General features: G+C 45.2%; 1 protein-coding gene across 10 annotated transcripts in view; it reads left to right on the top strand.

The window, feature by feature from the left end:
* The window catches only part of fbrsl1 (fibrosin-like 1), a 276,651-nt gene extending 253,033 nt beyond the window's left edge, over positions 1 to 23,618 (top strand). For 3 of the 10 annotated variants that reach the window (XM_040028507.1, XM_040028506.1, XM_040028510.1), the window contains 14 exons: positions 7,208 to 7,608; positions 8,236 to 8,495; positions 10,040 to 10,200; positions 10,384 to 10,634; positions 14,067 to 14,117; positions 14,326 to 14,421; positions 16,040 to 16,111; positions 16,288 to 16,317; positions 16,616 to 16,687; positions 17,364 to 17,496; positions 18,161 to 18,244; positions 19,465 to 19,548; positions 20,378 to 20,636; positions 21,116 to 23,618. In XM_040028507.1, coding sequence (XP_039884441.1) covers positions 7,208 to 7,608; positions 8,236 to 8,495; positions 10,040 to 10,200; positions 10,384 to 10,634; positions 14,067 to 14,117; positions 14,326 to 14,421; positions 16,040 to 16,111; positions 16,288 to 16,317; positions 16,616 to 16,687; positions 17,364 to 17,496; positions 18,161 to 18,244; positions 19,465 to 19,548; positions 20,378 to 20,636; positions 21,116 to 22,412 — 3,251 coding nt within the window. In that variant the 3' untranslated portion in view covers positions 22,413 to 23,618. The remainder of the gene's footprint in view (positions 1 to 7,207; positions 7,609 to 8,235; positions 8,496 to 10,039; positions 10,201 to 10,383; positions 10,635 to 14,066; positions 14,118 to 14,325; positions 14,422 to 16,039; positions 16,112 to 16,287; positions 16,318 to 16,615; positions 16,688 to 17,363; positions 17,497 to 18,160; positions 18,245 to 19,464; positions 19,549 to 20,377; positions 20,637 to 21,115) is intronic. The other 7 variants (XM_040028509.1, XM_040028508.1, XM_040028516.1 and 4 more) reach the window with 7 other exon arrangements.

Below are 23,618 nucleotides of genomic sequence, written 5' to 3' on the forward strand. Positions count from 1 at the left end.
ACATCTCTACTCCAGTCCTTTAAGTGTGTCATCAAGCCTTGACGTGTAATTTATCGACCCCCCCCCACCCAAAAAGAAAAAAAATAGAAAAACGACGCTCGAGACTAGACTTAGGTGGTTTTTTGTTTTGTTTTTTTAAGTATTGGCTTTCAGATATTACAAGCTCTGACTATTATGGGAAGAAAAGGTTTGTAGCTCATCAGAGCACAGCTCTTTTGGCATGTAGTCTTTAACAAGGCAAAATGGCAGCACTAGTGCCGTCCTCAGCAGCTGCTGCGTCTCCATCTGTAAGCCTAAATACCCAGCAGCACTACAGGAGCCGTGCAGCAGTGGGATCCTCCTATAGAAGTGGCACCGACATGACACCAGTGACTCTATAGTGGACACTGTGTCCCCGCCGGGGGGGCTGCTGCTGAAGCTCACTATCTTTAGACAGATACTCCGCTGGATTTCATTTACGCTGAAGATTATTGTAGTGATACTGACTTAGTGTAGAAGTTGGTTTTAGTTATCAAACAATATTTTTGATAAACTAGCATTTTCAGTCATTATTGCATCAAAATGCCAAACAGCTGCGTGCAGCTAGTTTGAAGTTCATGGCACTAACAGTGTATGACGTCACCAGTGCATTTGGAACATGTCAATTTTCTGCAATGAAAAAAGTACATGACACATTATTTACTTTGAACTGTTAAACTTGGAGCAGTAGTTATGTTGCAACTGGTTGCATATGACCGTAAATGCAACAGTGTTTTGGTTTTAAATTCCTGTGGCATGCTGTACGAGTACAGCTAGAGCATCGATAGTGTCTTGAATGTTTAGAGAAGCAGTATCAACGTGTAAGCATGAAAAGACAAAGAAAAGTGCTGTCTGATGGATGGTCTTGCTATCTGGCTGTCACTGATGAATGGATATTTGTTTTTAGCCATTCCCACTAATGTGATACCAAGACTTTAGAACATTAGTTGTCTCCACATTTTTGGTTGTCAAAGGGTATTATTAATCTTCTTTTTTTTTTTTTAAAAAAAGATGCTTTATTTGCATGAAGCAGGTGAGTAGCTCAGGCACTATCTTAAGTTAAAGCACAGCTTGCAATACTCATCCACTTTATCTCAAAAAAATGCGCTGGAAACGTGATCTGTCTGCAAGGATGTTTGCCCCACCCCTTTCTATGCACTAAACTGCAACGGCTGCATATGTCACAACAGTGAATGAGGTATGGTGAATGGTTAGGAGCTGTCAGCTTCCAGTTGTTGCTTTGCTTTCAGGGTGGGGAGTGAAAACGGAGATGGAGGAGGAGGTAAAGAAAAACATGCTGGCTCTTTCAGCCTACTGTCATGCCACTTAAGATTTGTTGAAGGATTTTCACCCAACCGTTTCCATCCCATTGAGAAGTAATCAGTACGGCACTGAAAGATAATATTATATCCACTTAGATGCATGTGGGCTTCGTGCACGTTCATACATGAAATGAAGCTGGGAAACAGTGGGTCTGTTTACACTGCTGCACACTCACTCCCTCCATTTCTGCTTGGACTTGAAGCTTCCTGGCAAAAAGCTCCTTGTCTTTGTGTCTCCTACATTCCTTCTCGTCCTCTCTTTCATTCCTACCTCCTTCCCCTCCATTCTCTGCGGATTATGAGCCAGCTGGTAGGCTAATAGAGGATGCTTTCCTGCGGGGCACCAAAGTGATACTGTTCAGGCAGTATGGAAGCTTAAGTAAAGCTGACACGCTGCTCAAGAACTACAGCCCACACTGAGCTCCACAGAAGCCTGTAGAGAGATTCTGAAAAGGTCTTTAAGGTATGGGAGACACGGGGAGGCTGCCGCTGTCCTCCCACCGCTGAGCTGTGATGTGGGAAGCAGGAGTTAAGTCCTTTATTAGAAGTGGCAGCCGTTGTCTCCAGTCACCTCGATAATTGCGGCACCACGTCCACTGCTATAATCAATTGAGACAGCTGCCGCTGCGGCGTTCAAGTCCATCAGGCAGGCGTGTCATGCTAATTAATGAAATGATAAGGCTAGTGCTTTCAGCGTCGCGCAAATAACTCCTGAAGGCCCCCCTTCTCTTTTCAAGACAAAATCTAGCCTCAAAGTTCAAGTTACCCCTCCCGTTCTCCCCGTGTTGGCTGCCTGTCCACTGCGGCCCAAAGGGGAAAAGGGGTCACAGAGGTTGGGGATGGGTCAGTGACAGTGAAAGGGGTCAGATTTTAGGCTGGCAGGGTGGGCCGTGTCAGAGGAGCCATTAGACTTGAGTTTTTCTGTTGAAAGTTCCAAGATGTCTACCCTTTTATTTCAGAGAGCCCAGTGGCACTGACCTTAGATGACCCAGCAGTGTTCATAAGGAGCTGAGACTGATGGCTTTCCCAAAGCACATGAGCTCTGCTAGACACATCTTGGGGGAGGGAGGATCCTGACAGAAAAGGAAGTGCGAGCGTGGAGACGCCTTGCTTTGCAGCAACACATTATAGCCAGGGGTTAATGACAGTTTAACATTGCTTTTGGAGCTCCGCTGGACCGTGCATGATATAAAAGGGTTTAGACAGTCAACATCTCAACCTCTGTTGTTTCCACACTCACTCTTTTCCCTCCAATTTAAAGATGTACTCGTTTGCCTCGCATCCACAACGATGGCATATGTGCCATAAGGGATGACTGGCATATGTGTCCTGCACCATATGGCTCGAGATTGAATTGGGATGTGATATGCGCAGGAAAAACTGATTCATCTCTCAGTTTGAGCTGCCAGCTCTGTGAAATGAACATTAGGTTGTCGATTTATGCCTGTGCTTTGACTGTAAACGTGTTACAGCTTAACACCCATCCCCATTCTGGTGCCATTCACTCCTTGGTGAGCCGCGGCAAAGAGACAGAGAGAAATAATTGAAACGTGTCAGCTGTCCCCACTCTTTAGCTATCTTGGCCAGCTTTCTCCTCTTACACCCACCCTCCACCCCCCCATTTACATGTCCCAGAGATTTGCAAAAATGTCGCCTTGGCTCCCCTCGTTACCAGTTTGGAGATGCTCGAGGCAGATTAAATAGTGTGAGGCAAAGCAAGCCGTTGCAAATTTCTCCTATGATTTTATTATTAGCACAATGATTCAACACTGCTCAGCCCTTCTGTTCCTCTCGTACAAAATCATTTTGTTGAAATCACCCCGCCTGTTTCCTATGACTGAATACCTCACGGCAACGAAGTGTTGATTGGCAAGACTGCGGTTTCCTGCCTTCTGCCAGTATCTGTTATAGCCATCTTCCACAGTCACTCACTCATGAGCTAAGCCTTGGCTCTGTGCAGATTGCTTGTCTAGAGAGGTACAAAAACCAAATCATTGTGAGCTCAACCGTCAAGAGCAGCAGAATATCCTGTCAGCCAAAGCCAGCGGGAGACGCATCAAGGCAGTATGCATCCTCACATACTGTCTGCAACCTCCAACGTCTTTCGGCGGATATGCTGCTTTATTTAAATATCTGTCTGTTCATGTCCTTATTTTATCACTGCCCTGACTGTTTATGCTTTGGCAAAGCCATGAAGGGAGTGAACCGCAGTGTTTGCCTAGTAAATGAGAACACCCAGTGGCCCTAAGCCCCCGACATCCCCTTATCATTGGGATACTTTGCATATTCTCGTATCTAATCTGAAAGGGCTTTTTGCATACAGGTTCTGTTTCCCTGGCTGTTGTATATACTGGTATCAGTGTCAGCCGTGAGCAGGTAATTTATGTAACACACTCATTTGCATGCACAGCATTAGCTTGCTGAGGGTTTTAGTTGGAAACCAAATGAGAATTTTCTCTAGAGCCCTTGTTTCATTCATGAGGTTGCAGAGGCCATTTGCAGGTAGCCAGGTGTGTATTTAAAATAAAGTAGTTAAACAAGCTTCAAAGTAAATGATTTCTAAAGATGAGGAAATGTGTGCAAGGCTTTTCTTCTGGGTTTCTAGTGCCAAGACACCTTAAAGGAATCTCTTGCTCACGGGGAGTATGCCATGCACCAGCAAGCCACAGTCCAGCTAAGGGCCAAGCAATTCCAGACTGGTCCAAGCCATTCCAATCTGGGCCATCTGGCTGCGTAAAGGCCACAGAGGACCAGATCAGTGACAGCTCTCCAGATGTTCCATAGGGACACACAGGGTCACAAGTTAAGGGTATCGAAGGCAGGAACAGCTGTGTAGCGACACCATGTTCACCTCAGATTCCCCTCTGGACACATCAGTTATTACCAACAAATCCCAGTGGCTTGTTGTCCGTCTGCTACCTTAGTCCCTGCATCCCTACGCTCCACCCCTTCCACTCCCCAACCCACGGTATAGCACACTGAGGCACGTGCACACAGGGCGAGGCCCAATTCCCTCGAGTAAGCAAGGCCACGAGAACAACTATAAAAAGATCAATACTGGGATGAGATGTCATCTGGTGAGCAGACTTGCCAACACCCCCCTAGGGAATGTCCCTGCGCCTCCCCACCCCCCAGTGCACTAACCCAGCTAAGGGGAGAGGGGTGCCACCCCCACCACTGGGCTGCCCTCCAACCTGTCTGACTCACCCAGACCATCTGCTCAGGTTTGCAGGGCAGAGCTTCAGGACAGCACTTTTTTTGCGCACTCGTATGGCATTTGTTTCACATGATCGCCTGTGGCTGGCCTACTGTTTTCCTCAGTATGTAATTTCAGGGAGTATATTACATATCCTGCGGAAAAGAGGAACAACTTGGTGTTTTGTTTTTGCAGCTTAATGAAATGCATGACAGTCAGCTGACAGTTGTGCAGTGTTGCTTTGCATTGATGGGACCAAAAAAACATAACAAACAAAAAGTCTTTTTTTTTGTGGTGGATGTTTTTGGACTTCAAAGCCTCTGTGCTAGCATTTTAGCCGCTGCCATTTTGTTCATATGGCAGAGTGCTAAGTTATCAGCTGAGGCTGGAAAGCATGGTTAGCTAGCTACATTTACAAACTGTATGGCTGCACGTATTTTACTCAGCAAAATTAAAGTACTATCTTGTGTGTCCCACACAAGAAGCCATATTAAACTGAATTTTAAATTCAATTTTAAATTCTGCAAATGGCACCAACAGCTTAAACACAGTGATGCAGCCCAGCCTTTGGCTAACTTAAAATAGCAGGAAAAAAGCCGCTGCAGCTCCCTCTGGTAGCACACCTGCCAGTCAAAGCAGCCACACCCTGACTTTAAACCTTACCAGTATCCAGAAGTGCAAGTTCTAGAAAAACATCACGCAGCATAGGGTTTTATGAAGGAGTATGACGGTGTCAGAGTTATCATGCATACATATTGTATATTTTTCAAAATGGTAGATAAACCTATTAAAAAAAGGTCAGTTTGCAAACAATAAAAATCTATTGGATAATGCAACTCTTTTTCTTTCTCCAACAAACCGGTCTGGTTTTCCTCACTTTGTTCTGCCCTTCACTAAAATGAAGTTGCATGCGTTTGCCAACAGTAAAAACTTGTCCATGTTCCATTCATTCGTGTGCACGTGTGGGTGTGTTTTATTGTGCGTGCAATCGTATATGTGTGTGTGTGCGCGCGCTTGTGAGTGTGAGTGAGCTTTCAGAGGGATTTTAATGAGGGATGTGTTGGTCTGTGCCGATCGCTGCCTCCATTAGAGCCCATTAGAATCATCATTAAGATAACCCGGCGCTCGCTGTGGCCCTGGCTTAGAATGCGAAGCCCCCACCCCCCTACCTTCCCTCTATGGTCGTAGTGAGACTTCCTTCAGTATCACTCGCCTTGCATTATGTCTGGGAAAACTGGTTGCCATGGCAACATCACCCAACAGCGACATTTTGACTGTGGATATTTGCTTCTTCTCCTCCGTTTGTCTGTCTGTCTGTGCCCGCCTCTGTGTTTTTGCCATTGAGTATTCCTCTTTCTCTGTCCCCGTAACGCCGAGAGTCTGACAGTTTAATCCAAGCCCCAGACCCCAATAAATCCGGAGGTCTATATAGGCCTGGACCCAGGAATTCATTTGAAAATTATGACACCATAGCCAGCCCCAGTTCTCCTATAAATGTAAGGAGTAAATGGAAGGGGAGCTCAACAAATAAAGAAATAAAGAAATAAATAAAAGCCCTGCCTTGCCTTTTTATTGGCCTTTTTATGGGTGTTAGGATCCTTGAAAGATTAAGCAGGCTGTTAATAGGGCCTGGATATTCCATTAGTGGGCTGCATGTTGAGTTCTCACTGGTTTGACAGCAGCTCCCAGCTCTTCTCATTTTGTTACTGTTGAGTGTGCCCATGGATCTTTTTTTAATTGAAGCACTGCTATGTCTTTTGACTGAAACCCTGCTGTATCTGAGCACTCGTAGATTAGAGCCACCAAGAGGGCACCACCAAGCTGTCTGTCTGCCTGTCTATCTCTGTGCATGTGTGCATAGTTAAAATGAATACCAGCAGTAGCAGCTTTGATTAGCTCAGAAGCTACAGCAGTGATTTTGCTGTTGCAGTTGTCACACAAGCGTGTCCTCAAGCTCACAATCTTCGCGGGCCATTTTCCTTTGCATTCAACTCTGGGAGAAGCACAAGATCACCAACTGGCTCGTCTTATTCATTAAGATTCATAACTGCTTTGATGCTGCTTTTTCTCCCACTTTTATTTGCCTGCTACAACAGCATATAATTATAGTCATTAAATTGCGACAGTCTAAGTACGAAAAGTCGTTGTTCTGTGGAATGCTGATTATAAAAGCTTCTTGTCTGTTGAAAAGGCCGCTGATGAATGGTAAAAAATGGGTTCAGAGTGCTTTCCTGTGGTTCCCCCTATCCCCTGAAAGAACAAGAAGGAAAGATAGAAAGATGCCAGAGCCAGAGAGGCCAAGATAAGGGGCCACGATCTCTCCTCACAACACAATTGAAACATAATTATTTCATGCCAGATTGTGTGCTCAGCAAAGCCCTGAATGGGGGCCGACATTTAACTTTAATTAGCTGTGATTTATTCATACTGACTGGATCGCGGAAAGAAATTGGATCATCTGATTATAGTCAAGCATGAAAATGACCTGATTAAACACTTAATGGAACCTAGGGAGAGGGAAACAAGAGGAACCTTGGGCAGAAGACACTGGGACAACATTAAAAAGGCAGAGAGGGAGCAGTTTTTTCATGTGTTAGGTGTTACTGAGTCAAACGAAGATGAAGTTTAACATGTTTCTCCTTAAATTTTAACTGTTTTTTCCCCATTTCAGGTGTGCCAACGAATGAGAGTCCTGAGTCCAAGACTTGTAGCTCAGCCAAAGTCTCCGGTCTCCAGCGCAGCCAGGAGCAGAGCAACAGTGAGGTGCCCTTTGCACCTCCCGTGTCCAGCCCCACCCCGGCTTCGGCACCTACGGGCTCCCCTGCCCCTGCTGCAGCGGCGGCACCCTCAGAGCCTCCTAGGTTACGGCTTCCCACCCCGCCTCCTCTCAGTGTTAAAAAGGAGCTGCAACTTCCACCGCCCGTCCCTACACCTCCCCTGTTGAGGGCACCGCCCCACCCCACCCCACCCTCCTCACCCACACTCGCACCAGGAGCCTCGTGTTCTGCCCCGACAGCACCACGCACGGCCAGTGCACCACCCGTTGTCGTACGGCAGCCTCCACGAAATCAGGTATTTTTACTGGGGCTAAGAATTATGACTATAAACCTGCTAAAGAAACCACACGGTTCAGCTGTGTTAGTGCCATATTCACCAGCCTCAGCGCTGCACACTACCAGAAAGCAAACAGAAATTCAGTACCCAGTACTGTCTTCACTTTCACCGTCTCACCTTTTGTACCTGTTCACGGTGTTGTCTGGCAGACACTAACACTTTCCTTGTGTTTCCTACCACTCTAGTAAAGACGATATAACCTGCCAGAACTTCCAAATTAATATGATCTAGTCCAATAGACAATTCTATATTCCACACAGTATTGACTGTTTTCATGTGGATATTGATTTTTCCCCCTCACAATAACCAGCTGTCAGATTTACTGTTTTCATCGGGCAACACTGCAGTGCACACAGCATGATTTCCCATTTCACCTTTTCAGATTGTGCCCTCACCTCTTTTAATTCAATATAAGAAGCATTATTAGAAAATCACTCTTATTTGGTCAAAGTAAGCTGAACTTACAGCGAGATACCTACAAGAAAAAGCATCACAGTATGTGGATATGTATGTACAGTTTGTATTAACATCGTAAATGATGGTAATAGTGATTGCATTTTTTTTTGTACCCCATTAAATCTTTAGCCACAGCAGCAGTCCAGTGGGTCTTCCCAAACAGCATTTACCCCCATCCCCTCACCACCACCTGAGTGGGCTTCCGTCCTCGGCCCCTGCATTGCCTCTCTCCATAGCCAACCTTTCTACCTCGCACTATTCCTCCCTACGGAGCCCAGCCCATCGCCATTCGGCCATGTTTGCAACCCCAGCCACACTGCCGCCGCCACCGACCTTACCGACCAACAGTTTAGTGGTGCCCGGGCACCCCGCCGGCACCCCCTACCCAGGTAAAGCTGCGCACCTTAAATGCTGCACGGTAGCTTTAGCGGAGACGCAAAGTCCAAAGAAAAACAACTTCAGAGGGAGCAAAATGTTTTACATGAACATTTTTGATTTATTATTTATTCTTGAGATTAACAAAAGAACTGCAAACACTGTTGCGGTTCTACAGGACATTTTATCATTAGATAAATTACACTTAGCTGTACAACTGTGTTCATGCCGCAATTGCAGTTGTTTAAAAAAAGGATTTATAGATGCATAAAATACTAACCTGGCAAATATTGTTTAACCTACTACAGTTAGTCGAGGATTTTTATACCATTAATGGCACAAAAATGTTACATTGTTTGAAACAAGTCAAGTGTTTATGCACCATTTGCTGATCTGGTAAGTGCTCATTCTTTACTTTTTCTTTTTAAATAAAAAGGCTATTGAGTTATTCTACAACGCATTTATTCCTAAGTGAAGACATGTGAGGGATTTAGCCCTTTCTTAGAAGTTTAGTTTGTCCAGATCCCAGCATTTTAAATAGAACCAATATACCAGTGGTGCTGATCTATTAACTATTTGCTGGTATATCGATAAATTTATAACAGCTGATAAATTAAAATTCAAGTAAAGACGAGATGATAGAAATACTGTTAACACCATGTTATGAGTGTTAATACTTCATAGTTTGTTAACCAGAGGCAGGTATTCCCAAACTGTATTGGCAACACAGTTTTGGAATACCACAACAACCAGCTGATGTGAGCAGAGTCACAGCAATCCACAAATAGGTAATGAGTCTTAGTAAGGACTCATAAATAACCACACATGATGAATGCTAGGGATATCTGTTTATGGTTTGAGTACTGGCTATCGGATTTTAAATCATCCGATATCGGTGCCAGTATCAGTGTCAGTTTTAGAAAAGGCTCTAATTATACATCCGTTTTCCATAGTGCCTCAGCAAAGTAAATTGCAATGACAAATTTGCATTAATCTTTAAAGCACTCTATGCAGCACATGGGATATTAATGCTAATAACACAGTAGGCAGTAAGCACTTAGAGCTCATCAATAAACTGAAAAAAGTACAAAGGGTCTTGCATAGAAATAACTGTTGGGCATTACAGAGTGGAAAAGTATATTAAATGGAAATAAATACACTTGGGGTCCCTTCTTAGATGGTCTGCATTTCTAGTAGCACAGATATTAAATGGGCACAAGGACTGTAAGAGGGCTTGGATGCATCACGAGTAAATGTCATCTAACGATCAGACAGCCACCACGGTCGGAGACAGCACACCGCAAGCAGCCAGTCTGCAACTGGCACAGCCAAAATTGTGTTGCCTAGCATGCAAACACGAGTGATTTGTAACGATTTTTAATATGTTCAAAGATTCTATCGAAACAGGCGATCTCATCAGAAAAGAAAATGTCTCCAGACATGATGGGTGTCTCCAAAATAAGCAGTAAATATGCCAGTTGTGAAATGACTTTCTCATAGAGGGCAAGAGTGTGTGTGTTTTCTGCTGGGATGACTCTTGGTTCTTTCTTGTCTTTAGATACCAGCCTGTTGATATCATTCAACCAACCAATCATGTATTGCCAGCCTCATTCGGGGATTCTGATTGGCACATTGTCACAGGCAACTCTCTTACCACCACCAATGAGTCCCCACGTAGAAAACCCTCACAGCATGAGCTGGAGAAACAGAGAATGCCAGGTGACTATTTTCTTTTTTCTCTTCTACCCTTGTTGTGAAGACTGACTGGGCGCCCGTGCCTTTTTTTTTCTTGTGTCCCCCCTTCCCCCCCCCCCCCCTCCTTTTTTCTTTCTTTTTTTTCCTTTTTTTTGCTTTTCTTTTTTTTTTTTTTTTTGGGTTTCCCCTCGCTCTCCTTTCTTGCAGAGCATGACCTCCTGAGGCAGGAGCTGAACAACCGTTTCCTGGTTCAGAGTTCAGAGCGGGGCCGGGGGCCGTCCGCTTCGCCGTTGGCCCCTGTGTCACTCCTGAGGGCCGAGTTTCACCAACACCAGCACATGCACCAGCACCAACACACCCACCAGCACACCTTCACGCCCTTCCCCGCAAGTCTGCCCCCGGCCGCCATCCTCACCCCGCCCACCGCACCCCCCATGGTGCGTACCCAAGCCAGAAATGTGAGGATAAGTAAAATAAGCTCCCGTAACTTCCCACCAACTCACCTGTTACCCCTCCCAATTTCCTCTTCAATCAACTCCTCCCTTTTTTTCTTTACCCCCAAATTTGCCAGTTTTGTCCTGTAGCTGTAAGAACCCCTCCCTTCAGAAAAATCTGACACTTTGAGTTTGAATTTTTAAATTTTTTTTTTTTTTGCACTCTTCCTGTGGACGACAAGCTGGAAGCATCACGTTTAATTGGGGCTGCCACCTCCCATTACACAAACACACACACGAGCATGTTTATTACACTGTCAGTTTAATTGCTTCAAGTACACATTTCCATTATCAGCAACTATATTTGTATTTATTCAACAGATTGATGAGGCAACATGTAAAATGTTTATTTGTAATTTTAAATTAGCAATAGCATGTTCATTCCATTATATTTTCATTATTAACAGCGTGGTGTTCAGCCATGTGTTTTTAGCATGTTTAGCCGCAGCTTTTTTTAAACGACACAACAAATGATAACATTTCTCACTCTCAATATTTGATATGTTGCCCTTTGATTGTTTCAATTCTATTAACACATTTAAATATTTTATTTTGCTTTTATTTACATTTTACACAGCATCCCAACATTATTAGAAAGGACTGTAGAGTTTCAGTACGCTTCAGTTTTTATAGAAGCTACTTTCCTGTTTAGATATGCCTTTTCATTAAAAACAAAGGTACTAATAAGCCGATCTGTGTCTGTATGAATACATTCCTGCAGACTTGTGGTTTTGTACATACATACATAGATATACACAGACATATATGTGTGTGTTTGTGTAACAGGGACTTATTGCTGCGTGTACGTGTGTGCAAAGCCCAAAAGCAACCATACATTCCAATGACAAATTCAAAGCTTTTCTAGTGGGTCAGATGACCTCATTGTGGATAAAGGGGGGAAATGACATCATTGTAAAACTGTTTTGATAACGTTTCTAATTGCTTCCGTGTTTTAAATGCCAACAAGTCTGGAGGGAAGAGGGAGGGGCGTTTAACAGTGGCAGCTCGCAAAATTTGTACAGAGGAAAAACGGTTATGACTATTCATCCATCATTTGAAATGCGCAGCAATCTCTGTCAGTCGAATCAGACGGCTCCCCATTTGTAGCTTTTTGCCATTAGTCTAATAGATCTAATCCATCTTGTCATGACCTCTGATTAAAAGCCCGTGGTCCCATTAAGGCCCAACTCCAAGATTATCCCCATCCTGTACATTAGAAATCAAAGCTCTGGTATTTATGGCGCAGTCAGATAAGCGTAAGGGCCGTTTACATGATTCTTCGGTCAGCACACACGCTGTTGTCTGGTCTGCTGTTCATTCCTTACATGGAAGGAATTATGCGCTACACAATCCTCTCTTTGAAGATGAAAGAAGTGACCCCCCTCCCACCAACACCACCACCACCACCATCATCTCTTTTGTGTCGTTTCAGTGGGATTTTACACTGACGTTAATGTTGCTGTTGTGTATTTTGTCGTTTTCGCTGTTTTTACTTAACGTATGCCTTTCCCTCCCTCCTACCCCTCAGTAGCGATATTGCTTTCTTCTCCTTAGTGCTTAAAGAAGCAGAGTAATGATGATGTTGTGGCTGTTTTTACTGTTTTGCTATGAAAAGCTAGACCAAGTGTTTCCCAGCTGTGCATCCTCTGTCTATCTCTCTCACACACACATTTTTTTCCTCCTGCTCTCTAGATGCCCCATGTCATTTCAACTATGTAACAGCCCTTGGCTAATGGCTGTAATTAATGAAATTATGAAGCCTCTATATTTGTTTATTGTTCTACGCCCTCGAGCAGCTGGCTTGCCAAATGGCAGCGGTGAATGCCTGCCCCCTTGCTCCTGCCATGTCTTTGGACGAGAAATATTTTTAATTGTTATAGGATGAAATATTAAGCGTTAATTAGCCAAAGCGGTTTACTATAAAACTGTGACAGCCTCCATAAATTTTAAGGCAAGACTTTTTTTTTTCTTTATTTGTTTTTTTTAACAAGGCCATAAAGCCGAAATCCCCTCTCCAGTGACAGACATTAAACAGGCCGCGCCTTCAGAAGCGCAGAGGAGCTGTTTAATGAGCTCGGAAGCTGGCTCAGCATTTCCTCTCAATGGGCTGTCTTTGATTCGGGGCCATTATCGCCCACAAACAGGGCCGCCGACACCACCGCCGCTGTTATTACCATTCTGCGCACAGATGTGATTGGACCTGCTTCACCAGACGGCCCCGTGTCCCAAACCCTGCATCTGCACCAGCAGCTTTACCAGCTCCAGCCCGCCCTCCCTCCCCAGCCACCCCTGTCGCTGCACGCGTGCACACAGAAAATCTGATTCATACCCGTTCATTTTCCCATTTTATGTAAACCCAAAACATCTGCGCCTGCCAACTGAGCTTTGAGAAAACACTCGCAAAAAGTACCTGCAAATGGTTTGTGTATTTACGGAATAGGAATAAGTTACTGTCACTTGTAATTAGACGTTTTCAAAATAGAGAGCTGGTATTGGCTCGCGAACAGACATACAAAGTCCTCATTCATGCTCCCTTCTCTCTCTTCCTCCCTCCCTCCTGTCCATCTCAGCTTACCGACTGCTTTCTCGTGTGTGCGCGGGGCATGATCGGAAACATTTTAAATGTAACCACACTGTTTTCATCTGGCAAATTCCAACTAAAATTATTCTGATAGGCTAAGTTCTGCCACAGAAACGGTTTCCTCACAATCCTGAGGTGGTGTCGGTTTCAAGCATTTAATCAGCTGAAATCCCATCTCCTTAAATCAGTCTCAATCATACAAGGCAGACTGTTCACACAGCTTCACATATGACCTCCGTGGTTTTACGGACTGACCCGCTTTCTTGTCTTTTGAAGTAGTTTCCTAACACTGCAAACAAGTTACATGTCTTCTTGTACTTCCTTCCCAGATATACCATCGGGGCTTTTTGCACACAAAAAAATCTCAGCAGTCAAAAGCAATTAGATTCACATTTCTTCAGATTTTCCAGTGATTAGAAACAACTGGTCTGGCCTTAAAACTGTCTGATTCCTAAGCTGGGCCTCCACGCCCAATGTCTGTATGCTCAATTGAAAAATCATGCAGGCTGTCTTCGTCTTGGCAGTGTGCTTAAGCGGTTGTATTGTTAGTGATTTAACTGCCTATCTGACCACGCTGTTTAAGTAAACCCATGACCAGTTCAAGCCAGCTGCTTTACCCCGGGGCTTGTTATTCTGGACCAAACCCTGCTCGTTACCAGTTACAGATGTTGAGCATGTGTTTTTGCCTTTGTAATGTAAAAAAAAAAATAATGAGACCTTATTACCAAAGAAGGCTGTTGTATGAGGGATTTTGTTCGAGTATATCATTATGTGGACTTTTGTTTCCTAATGCTTTTCTTTTCTGTCTGTTCCAGTTCGACAAATATGGCCCCAAACTGGACAATCCATTCATCAGACACTCAAATGTAAGTTTTTTTTGCACTAATTTAAATGTGTTAACAGTATTTGCATATGGCAAATCAAATATTTGACATATTTGAATGTTGCCTTGACAGCATTTATTGTGGCAGTGGCTTTGTGTGTGTGTGTGTGTATCTATATGCTTGAGTCTTGTATGTATGACTGTATGATTTTGTTTTGTGTCTCCCATCTTCCCCTTCCTCCCCCTTCCAGTTCTTCCCCTCCTACCCCCCAACCATGCCAGGCATGCCCCCGCTGCTCCCACACTCAGGACCCTTCAGCTCGCTGCAAGGAGCCTTCCAGCCCAAGGTCAGACCCGCATCCCTTAACCCACTGTCTACAAACGGGAGATTTTAAGGGAGCTTGAGCATAAAAGAAACCGCAAAGTGTGCAGACTTTTACAAGAAAAACACTTTATAAGTGCGCAAAAGGAAAACAAAAATTAAAAAATGCAGGTGGACTCCTAGCCTTAGTCACGACAGGCCAAAAATAGGACCGTGATGTCTGCCTGTCCAGAAGAGCAGAAGGGAGGAGATGCAGGGGACGTCGAGGGGCGGGAGGGTGTGAGTCTGGCAGATGCTCAGGGGCTGTGACCTGAAGTAAGCCACCAATCAAAGCTGGCCTAAATCCGCTGGCCCTATTCCCAGAGGGCTCAGTGATGGAGGTTCCCTTTTGTGGAAGGCCCCTCCAGATGGTTCAAAGTGCAGTTTTATGCATCCAAAGCCCCTGCTAAGTATTCTTGGAGACGAGCTTGGGGGGATAGAGCTTGGGAAGTATGTTTGTTTGTGGGGCCTGGCGACCCTGGTCACCGTGCAGAATCACCCGATCTCTAATAAGGCAATAGATTAAGGCCTGATTTAGACTTCTGCGGGGACTCTTTGTAGTGCTTACGGTGTAGCCTACATAAGTGGCGACATCGTTGGCGGCATTTTTGCTTGTATGTGGTGCGTTGTGTTAATTACCATGTAGTCCTGTCCTGATGTTTTATATCCAGTGCCAGCTGATGGAAAGAAATAAAATGCTGGGCCTTTTGGTTATTTTGGGGGGGAGGAGATTGCAAACATATCTCTAGTTTTTCCACTTCGTTGTAATTTCCATCACGTTCATTCCCATAGTTTCAGCAATCTCCCTCCAGGTATTTCCTGACATTTGTGAGTCCTTTATATTGATGCTATGATTATAATTCCTTAAACCGAGATTCTCTCACTGATAAAATTTAAAAACGTGGCAAAAAAGTTGCCAGAAACACGAAAGAATCGATGATGCTGAACGAGCACATCATACTAGTTGTGGGCTGCATTGACCCGATGTATAGTTACATTTCTCAGGAGGTGCATGTCAGGTTAGGCCATGTGAAATGACATGTGTTTCCTGCTGGAGCATAAAAGCCCAGGAACAATGTTGATCTAGGATCTTGTGCTCTGCAGACTTGAAGATGAAACAATTAGAGATGTGCTGCTCTGGCATAACTCTGAACTCTGGGAAGCATCATTGCAGTTTTACCTATATCAGCTATAGCTGTGCAAATACTTGGGCGTTAGCTGACCGTAGTGCAGCTAATTATCTGGGTTGGAATAGATGCTGGAGGGTCTTCGAGTAGTTTTGCAAGAAATTCGTCTTACATGCTTCCATGCTATCTCCATAACAGCACTGACACAAAGCATAAGAATAAGGTGAAAACTGGGATTACAGTAATCTTATTCATTCTCTCAGGGGGTATTTAAAAAAAATAAATGGAAAAAATGCAATTAACAGTGTTCTACAGAGGACCCTCTTGAGGATGCCTGAGACCCCCTTTGGGAATTATTATATGAGGTCAAATTGTTTTGTATTGTTGCGCCAAGTTCAGTTTCTTTCTTTCCCCATGCAGATGTTACAGATGTGGTTGATCACCATGTATCTTTTTGTCTTTGTCTTTCTCTGTCAGGCATCCAATCCCATCGATGTAGCAGCACGTCCTGGAGCAGTGCCTCATACACTTCTGCAGAAGGACCCACGGGTAAGCATGAGACCGAGAGCATCGCAGCCACTCTGCTCATATTCCTTCTGATGATAGCCACACATAATCCAGTACATATGTCTCAAAGAGACATTTCTTCTCATGCATTTCAGTTTTACAGTTAGTAGTATGTGTCTTTGTTGTTTGTAATAATGATTATCTGTTTATCCATACAGATAACAGATCCATTCAGGACATCTGTTAGGGTAAGTAGATGCCTTATCCTTTCCTGTTAAATGCTTCATCTCTCTGGCCAGGCCACAAAGTCTAAAACCTTAAAATTCTTTAACAATTCTCGATTAAGCAAATGCAGGGTTTTGGCTGCATTTACGCTTAGCTTTGAGGTCTGTATTGGGGTTAGATATTCTTAATATGTTGCCTGGTTGCAAATTCTGATGAGTTCCCACTTTGTAGTTTGGCCAGAAAAGCTCTATGCCAGAATCAATTTTTAGCTCCCCATATCAAAGCCAGCAGGCTAACCTCAGTTTCTCTCTAAATTTTTAGAAACCTGGCAAGTGGTGTGCAGTGCATGTCCAGATCGCATGGCAGATCTACCACCACCAGCAGAAAATGAAGGTGCGTGAGACAGATAGTAATGTTTTTAAGGAATCTTGCTGTCATGTAAAGCCAGATACACTATATTGGTTATGGAAAACGGGCCAAATAGCTAACTTATTGAAAACACTACATGCTAGAGCAGATCGAGCTGACTTGGATCTTTTGTTTGGGTCTAAACGTAGAACGATCACATGATTGGAAAGAGGCAGAAAGCTTTAAAAGAAGCAAAGCCCAACACATGAAGGCTCCACTTTAAACATATATTTTCTATAAAGGTTCTCTCTGACTCCATAAGAGAAGGGGTAGATGGTAACAGTAGCACTCGGTATCAGACGCAACATGTGAACACAGAACAGAAATGCTTATACGAATTACTCCTCTCACTGACAGAGGATGGTGTGGCCTTGCCATGGAGATCCTCTGCTAATGCCACTGGCCCTGGGTGTCTCAGGCTTTTCTTGGGCCCAGAACCCCAGTTGCCAAGGATTTTGTTTCCCTAATCAGCTTACATATATTTGTTATAACACAGCTAGTCAGAATTGAGAACATGGAGCCATTGTCAAAGTCTCTGTCCTTCTCTGAGCTCTCACCCAGTGTAGCTGACGATCGCTCACGCTCACTCCCTTGTTGGAAATGTTTCGTGCTGTTGCGTACTGACCTAATTTTCTTTGTCTCCTTCTCTGCTTTTCTACAGCAAATGCAGCTGGACCCTCACAAACTTGACATGAATGGGAAGCTGGACCTGTTTAGTCGACCCCCAGCACCAGGAGTCTTCCCAGGGTTCCCGTACCCTCACGATCTGGCACGACCCCTCTTCCCCTCCACAGGTTGGTCAAGGCTCAAAATACCTACCAACATATTGAAAACACTCAAACTTCAAGCCTCCTAACGTCATTACTGCCTTTATGGAAATTAACGTTTTTAACTACATTTTGAAAAAACACTTTTTATTTTCCCTCTCGTGCAATGTTCACATAATTATAGTGCTTTGGTAGCAAGTGTTTTGCCTGTAAAGGGAGTCAAATATATCTATGAATATGCATGGCTCTCAGTTAGGTAATTGACTGATGTGCCCTGTGTTGGAGGGCAACAGAGAAGAGAACGGCCTTTGACTGGTAATTATGCAGCGGTGTGTCAGAGGCACTCCTGTAATTGGTTCTATCATTAACAATTCATGAAATATGGGTGATGGTAGCAGTGTTTTGTGAAAGAGGCCAACTTGTTGTACATTCAAGAGCTGACCTCACTAAGCTGGTACAGACTCACGCACAAACAAATAACAGCTGCAATGAAACCAGCTGATATAGTCGGTAGCATCACTCCACCAACTCTTTGCTCATCTGGTCCACGTTGCGTCAGAGTTTGTGATACTGCGGCAGAAATGCATTTGTTTAACTTAGGGTTTGGTTTGGCGTAAGATTGTTCCCCAACCGCCCAGACGACCGGCCGGATATGGATAATAACACTATTTCATCCTCTCTGTCCCGATAGGCTCTGGACACCCCCCTCCGTCTCCATACGGCCCCCCCTCCCACCCCAGTGGATTCCTGCCTCCTAGCCATTTGGCAGGTAAGTGTAAGTAACCCCCATGTTTATCTTTTTTTTATACATTTATCTCCTCTTTCAACACGAGTCTCTCACTCACTCCTTCTTACACTCATGTTTCAAATACATTAAAAGCCACCAGGGTGTAATTTGAACCACAGGTATTCCTAGTTTTTGATCTCAGGTTCACTTCAAGGTTAATGTACAATATCGTTAGCAACAGCCAGCTGCAGTACTGCCTCTTACTTTACTATAATATTGAATGTAGCCATCCTGCAATCAGCCAGTGTGATTCATAATACGGTCGAAAATAACTCCAGAGTCCGGGTTTATTAAAATGGAAGTAGTTTCCAGCCTCCAGACCGATTTGTCATCCCTCATTTGCTCGGACAAACTGTACACAGCGCAGCAGCACACAAGACACTATTTTCTATAAGCATGCCAAGCTGATTTCGTCGTACCCAGGAAGAAGGGAATAATGAAGGGGCGTTCGTGCTGTATGATTCTTTGGTACATTCGGTTGTTTGCATTTTTATTCATCATCCTCAGTTCGGACTGAGACACTGTTTAAGTGTCAGTCCATTCTGTGCCTATGAAAACATGGTAAACTGAGGATGAAGATTTAGTCAACAAATGGGAATTCATGTGTGAGGCAGAGGAGATTTCTCAATTGTTGTCTTTTCTAATACGTGAAAAGCTCCAGAATTAAAAATCCTTGAACCATAATCGGTTGGCAAGTTGTGCATTTCCTGATGGATTATTTCCGATTTAAAGTGGGACTGCAAATTCTTAGTTAATGAGTCCCGTTCGCTGACTTCTCAGACTAAATATTTGTTATCCCCGTAAATTTGGAGGCTATAGTCTGTGACTGATGGAGTCCATCAGATAGTGATTCACCAGTTAAATCACTGTGCTCTGTCTAGGCTAATTTCCACAGCTCCTAATTGTCTTGTCCTACCACAATCCATTTCCAGCTCAGCTCCAAGAACTCAAAACTGATTTCCCCACCAAGCAGCATCATTCCACAAGCCCCAGCAGGTCAGAGACACTCCACTCCAGTTAGTGGCAGTGAATCCAGCATCCAGGCAACCTGGCTACTGCAGGATTACCAGGCAGAGAGCTAGGGTCGCAGCGCTAGAAAACCACGGCTCGCTTGTAAGAGAAAAGCCGAGTGGAATGGGTTGGTGTTGGGGTGAGCACTGCTAGCCAGCCACCCCCCCTTTTGCTAATCCCTGTTTGGCATTTTGCAGATCCTTTCAGTCGCTCCAGTTCCTTTGGCGGCCTCGGCAACCTTTCAAGCAGTGCCTTCGGAGGATTAGGCAACCCCTCGCTTGGTAAGCGTTGGCCCCCTCTCGTCCTCCTCCTCCACCGCTCCCCCCTTCAATCTGGCCCCTGTGGCCAGTAATAGAATAGAGCAGGACAGCGTTAGACCACAGGGAGAGCCAGGAGGGGAGAAAAAAATCTAGACACTTAGCTCTAGTTTCTGTGTCAAAACAGTCCTAGCCCAGGGAGGCCCAACAAGGCAGCACAGCACACCACAGCAAACCTCCTCCCTGCCTCCACTTCATCTACCAACTAAGTCCCTGACAGCCTGGCTTTAATCTGGCTGTGTTGCTGCCAATAGGCACTCTTAGGTCTGCTGTTTGGTGGTAATTCGTCTATTAATTATTTGACAAGCCCCTTCTGCACCACCATGGAGGGTTTTCTCTTTTCCCTTTGCATCCCTTCTCTATGCCTTTTTCTCTTTCTCTTCATCCTTCCTATTTTTGTGTGCCAAATCGGTCACCCTGTTGTGAAAATGGATGTGATTGGAATAGACATGCCGTGGAATGCTAAGGTTCCCCTTGGCTTTTCACAGCTATCATCTCCAGAGGGCAGTGAGTCTCCCCTGTTCATCCGGTGCAGAAAAGGAAGGGAGGGGGGGGGACCTTTAGTCTAAAAGCAAATGAGTAGGGGTTTTTTTTTTTCTCCAGTCGAAGGGGGAGGGGGGCATTAACCTCTAACTCTTTCAAACAGCTTCAGTGCTTCAGTGAGAGAACCTCCAGAGACAAAGACAAAAGCAGCTTTTGTTGTTGAGTCTTTCTCATCTTATGTGTCCTCAAGAAGGTTTTGTGCCCAATTAACTTACAGTGGGTCCCACGCCTGTCTGCTTCTTTCCTTCAGGGTCCAACAGCATGTTTGGCACCAAGGAGGGGCCGGGAGGACTGCCCACATTTGGCAGCCCCCACCACGACACCTGGAACCGACTTCGACGAACCCCGCCGTCGTTCCCCACCCCGCCGCAGTGGCCCAAAACCGCAGATGCTGAGAGAAGCAGCTCCGCCAACAGCCACGAGAGAGAGCGAGAGAGGGAACGGGAGAGAGAGAGGGAGCGAGAGAAAAGAGACTCGTCGATTGGCAAAGAGGAGAAAGATAAAGACCGGTGGGTGAAACACACTTTTGGTTGTATGTTTTTGTGTGTTGCTCACATCCAGTATGTAAAAACCGACTCCTGAAATAAGAGCGCAATAGCGACTATGATAAACCAGCATTATTATACATACAAGCTGATCAGTCAGAGCAGAGCAAAGGAAAAACAGCGAATGTTTTTTTCTAGGTAGTTACAAGTCGTATCCATGGAAACTGAAATAAATTGAACAACCGGCACGCTTATAAAAGAGCCTACGACACGACGCGCGAGAGAAGCTATTTGTCAAAAATTAATTGGAGACATTTCTATGAATGGTACGGCAGCAGAATGAAGGGTTACCGTCAAACAGAGAACAGAGGGATACAAGAGCAAGGCAACTCGTACCATTTAAAAGAGAATTATAAGGCAGATTTTATTGTTGAGAATTAATCAGACACTAACCAAACACGACCTACTGGCAAAAATAAAACTCTTACATTGTGCCGTTACAGGGATTCTGTGGATCGCAACCGCCACTCCAACCGCTCGTCTCCGGCCTCTGCACCAGTCAGCTACCAGATCAGCAGCCTGATTCGCTCCAGCAGCCAGAACTCGAGCGATTCAGGTCGGCATCACAGCGGCAGCGTAGACAGGGTCCGCGAGGCAGAGAAGGAGCTACTGGAGCGACACAGAGAGTCTTCCGCACTGGCTGATGTGAAGGTGAAGGAGAGTCGCTCGCCGGGCAAGGAGATGCTAGAGAGAAGACCCTCAGAAGACTCCATCAAACCCACTCAGCGTTCCCCTTCCCCCTACTCTAAGACAATGATCAATGAGCAGGGCATCAAGATGGCAGGCGGGCCTCTGTCTACGCTCAAGGACAGCGAGAGGAAGGAGCCCCCACCTGCAGAGCTCCTCCATAAGGTGAAAAATGACATGAAGATTAAGGAGGAGAGGAAGGAGGAGCAGGAGGTCATGGTGGTTAGTTCGGAGCCGGCCCCCCAGCCACCGGCCCAAGCTCTTCCTCCTCCCGTCAGCCAACCGGGAAACCCGCACCACCACCATCCACCTTTGTCCCAGCAGCCCCCACTTCCTTCACCGCGTGGTAGTGACATCTCAGCACCTGGCCTGCATGGTGTCCCCATGGCGCATTCTCTGCCTCTGTCCATGAGCGCCATGCCTCAGATGGGCAGCCTCAACGTGCTAGACCGGGCTCGCATGGCTCCCTTCATGGGAGCACTTGCAGGAAGAGAGCGCCTGCCGCACACAGCCTTTCCCTGGGATCCGCTCAGAGAGGCCTACCGCAGCCTGGACCTGCAACGCCGCATGGACTTCCAGCTCAGGCCTGAGCCGGGGCATCGTTTCCCCAGCATGTACGAACAGGAGCGAGCCTACCGCGAAAGGGAGGCTCATGACTACTCCCACCACGAGCACCTGTTGGAGGTACGCAGGGAGCACGAGAGAATGCGACAGCAAGCCGAGGAGCGAGAGCGCCTCCACCTGAGGGAGGAGCTGGACAGAGCACGGCTTCATCAGCTGCACCAGTCCCCAATGGAGGGCCATCTACCACACATGCCCCCCTTTATGCCCCACCTAGGCGGCATGCCCTACCCCAGACTCAGCCCCTCCACAGGACACAATGGCCCTCTGAACAGAACACCCCCTACCGCCGCACTTAGCGCACCCCCACCCCTTGTGCCAGCTGGCAGTGCCAGGCCAGCCTCGCCCCGGAGGACTACCCCCCTCACAACCACCCAGGACCCACGGGACTACTCCCCATCACGTAACCCCAAAGAGGTAGAGGCTCGGTAGCTTCTTGGAAAAGTGCAAAAATGTCTTACAGGGCGCTTTCACACGCCCCCGCTCCTCTAATCTGAAAGCTTGTTGTAAACAAAATGCACTGCTCTTCTCCACCAGAGAAGAGCAAAAGTCCCTAAGGGAAAGGGTATGATTGTACAAATTAAAGGTGTGTAAGGCTAATTAAGCACATGCCATGACTTTATTTTTAGTGGACTGGAGGTCGAATAGCGTCGGTAAAGAGAACATAAATATGTGTATGTTTATTGCCGACTTAAATATTTGATAATTATTAATATATTAATCCAATACCTTTTTTTCAACTTTGTGCAAAATAGAGGTCCTCAAATGAGTTTGTACATTTCCTATCCTTGTTCCATGTATAGATATCATTTCTATGAATTTTATGTATTTTGTGCATTAGTCACGCCTTTTACAATATTTATCCCAGTTGATTGTGAGACATATCCCTTATGACCCACTGTAAAGACTGGATTTTGGTTTCAGTAACTTAACCTCATGGTACCAGGATATCCTCAGTGATGACAATGTACAATGCTACATTACCGATTTGTTCTGTTCAATTGTTTTGCCTTTGAGATATGCAGATAAATATATATTATGAGGTCTTTGTTGAGTCTCTGTAAAGAAAACAGATGTAAATAACTTGTTGCTATTCCTTCGCTGCAAGTTTACCATGTAAATTTATTAGGCTTTTTAACCATTTCTAGAAAAACAAAATCAAAACGAAACACGGGAAAATCACCTGCCTGCTGAATATTGCGGAGAGAGACAAGTGTGGCCGACGGACGGGAAGTACGAAGGGAGGGTGTTGTAAGGAGGCCTAAACGGATCATCTGCAATCTATGCAAAGCAGCACACAGCACCCTGCAGAAGAAATCACCTGGAGGGAAAAGACGATACCGGTGATACTGAGAGCAACCTGGATTTAACACCTGTTTATATTTACAAATGAAATAACGACTAAATAATTCAAAGACTTCCAAGTCACAAACTGGACCAGCCCCAGATAGAAAAATGAGGACACTGTTTAGTGGGCGGCAAAAGGACTCTCTCTGTCAACCTTGTGGTGTTGTGCAGTTGTTTTTCTTAGACTCTTGTATACAAAACAAGTAGAGTTTTAGGCGTGCAAAAAAAAAATGAAAATGAACATTCATGGTTTAAAACGTACGGAATAAAGTTTGGACCTAATGTCAAACA

Source organism: Simochromis diagramma, unplaced genomic scaffold (genome assembly GCF_900408965.1).
Source record: "Simochromis diagramma unplaced genomic scaffold, fSimDia1.1 OVJJ01000781.1, whole genome shotgun sequence".
NCBI lineage: Eukaryota > Metazoa > Chordata > Actinopteri > Cichliformes > Cichlidae > Simochromis > Simochromis diagramma.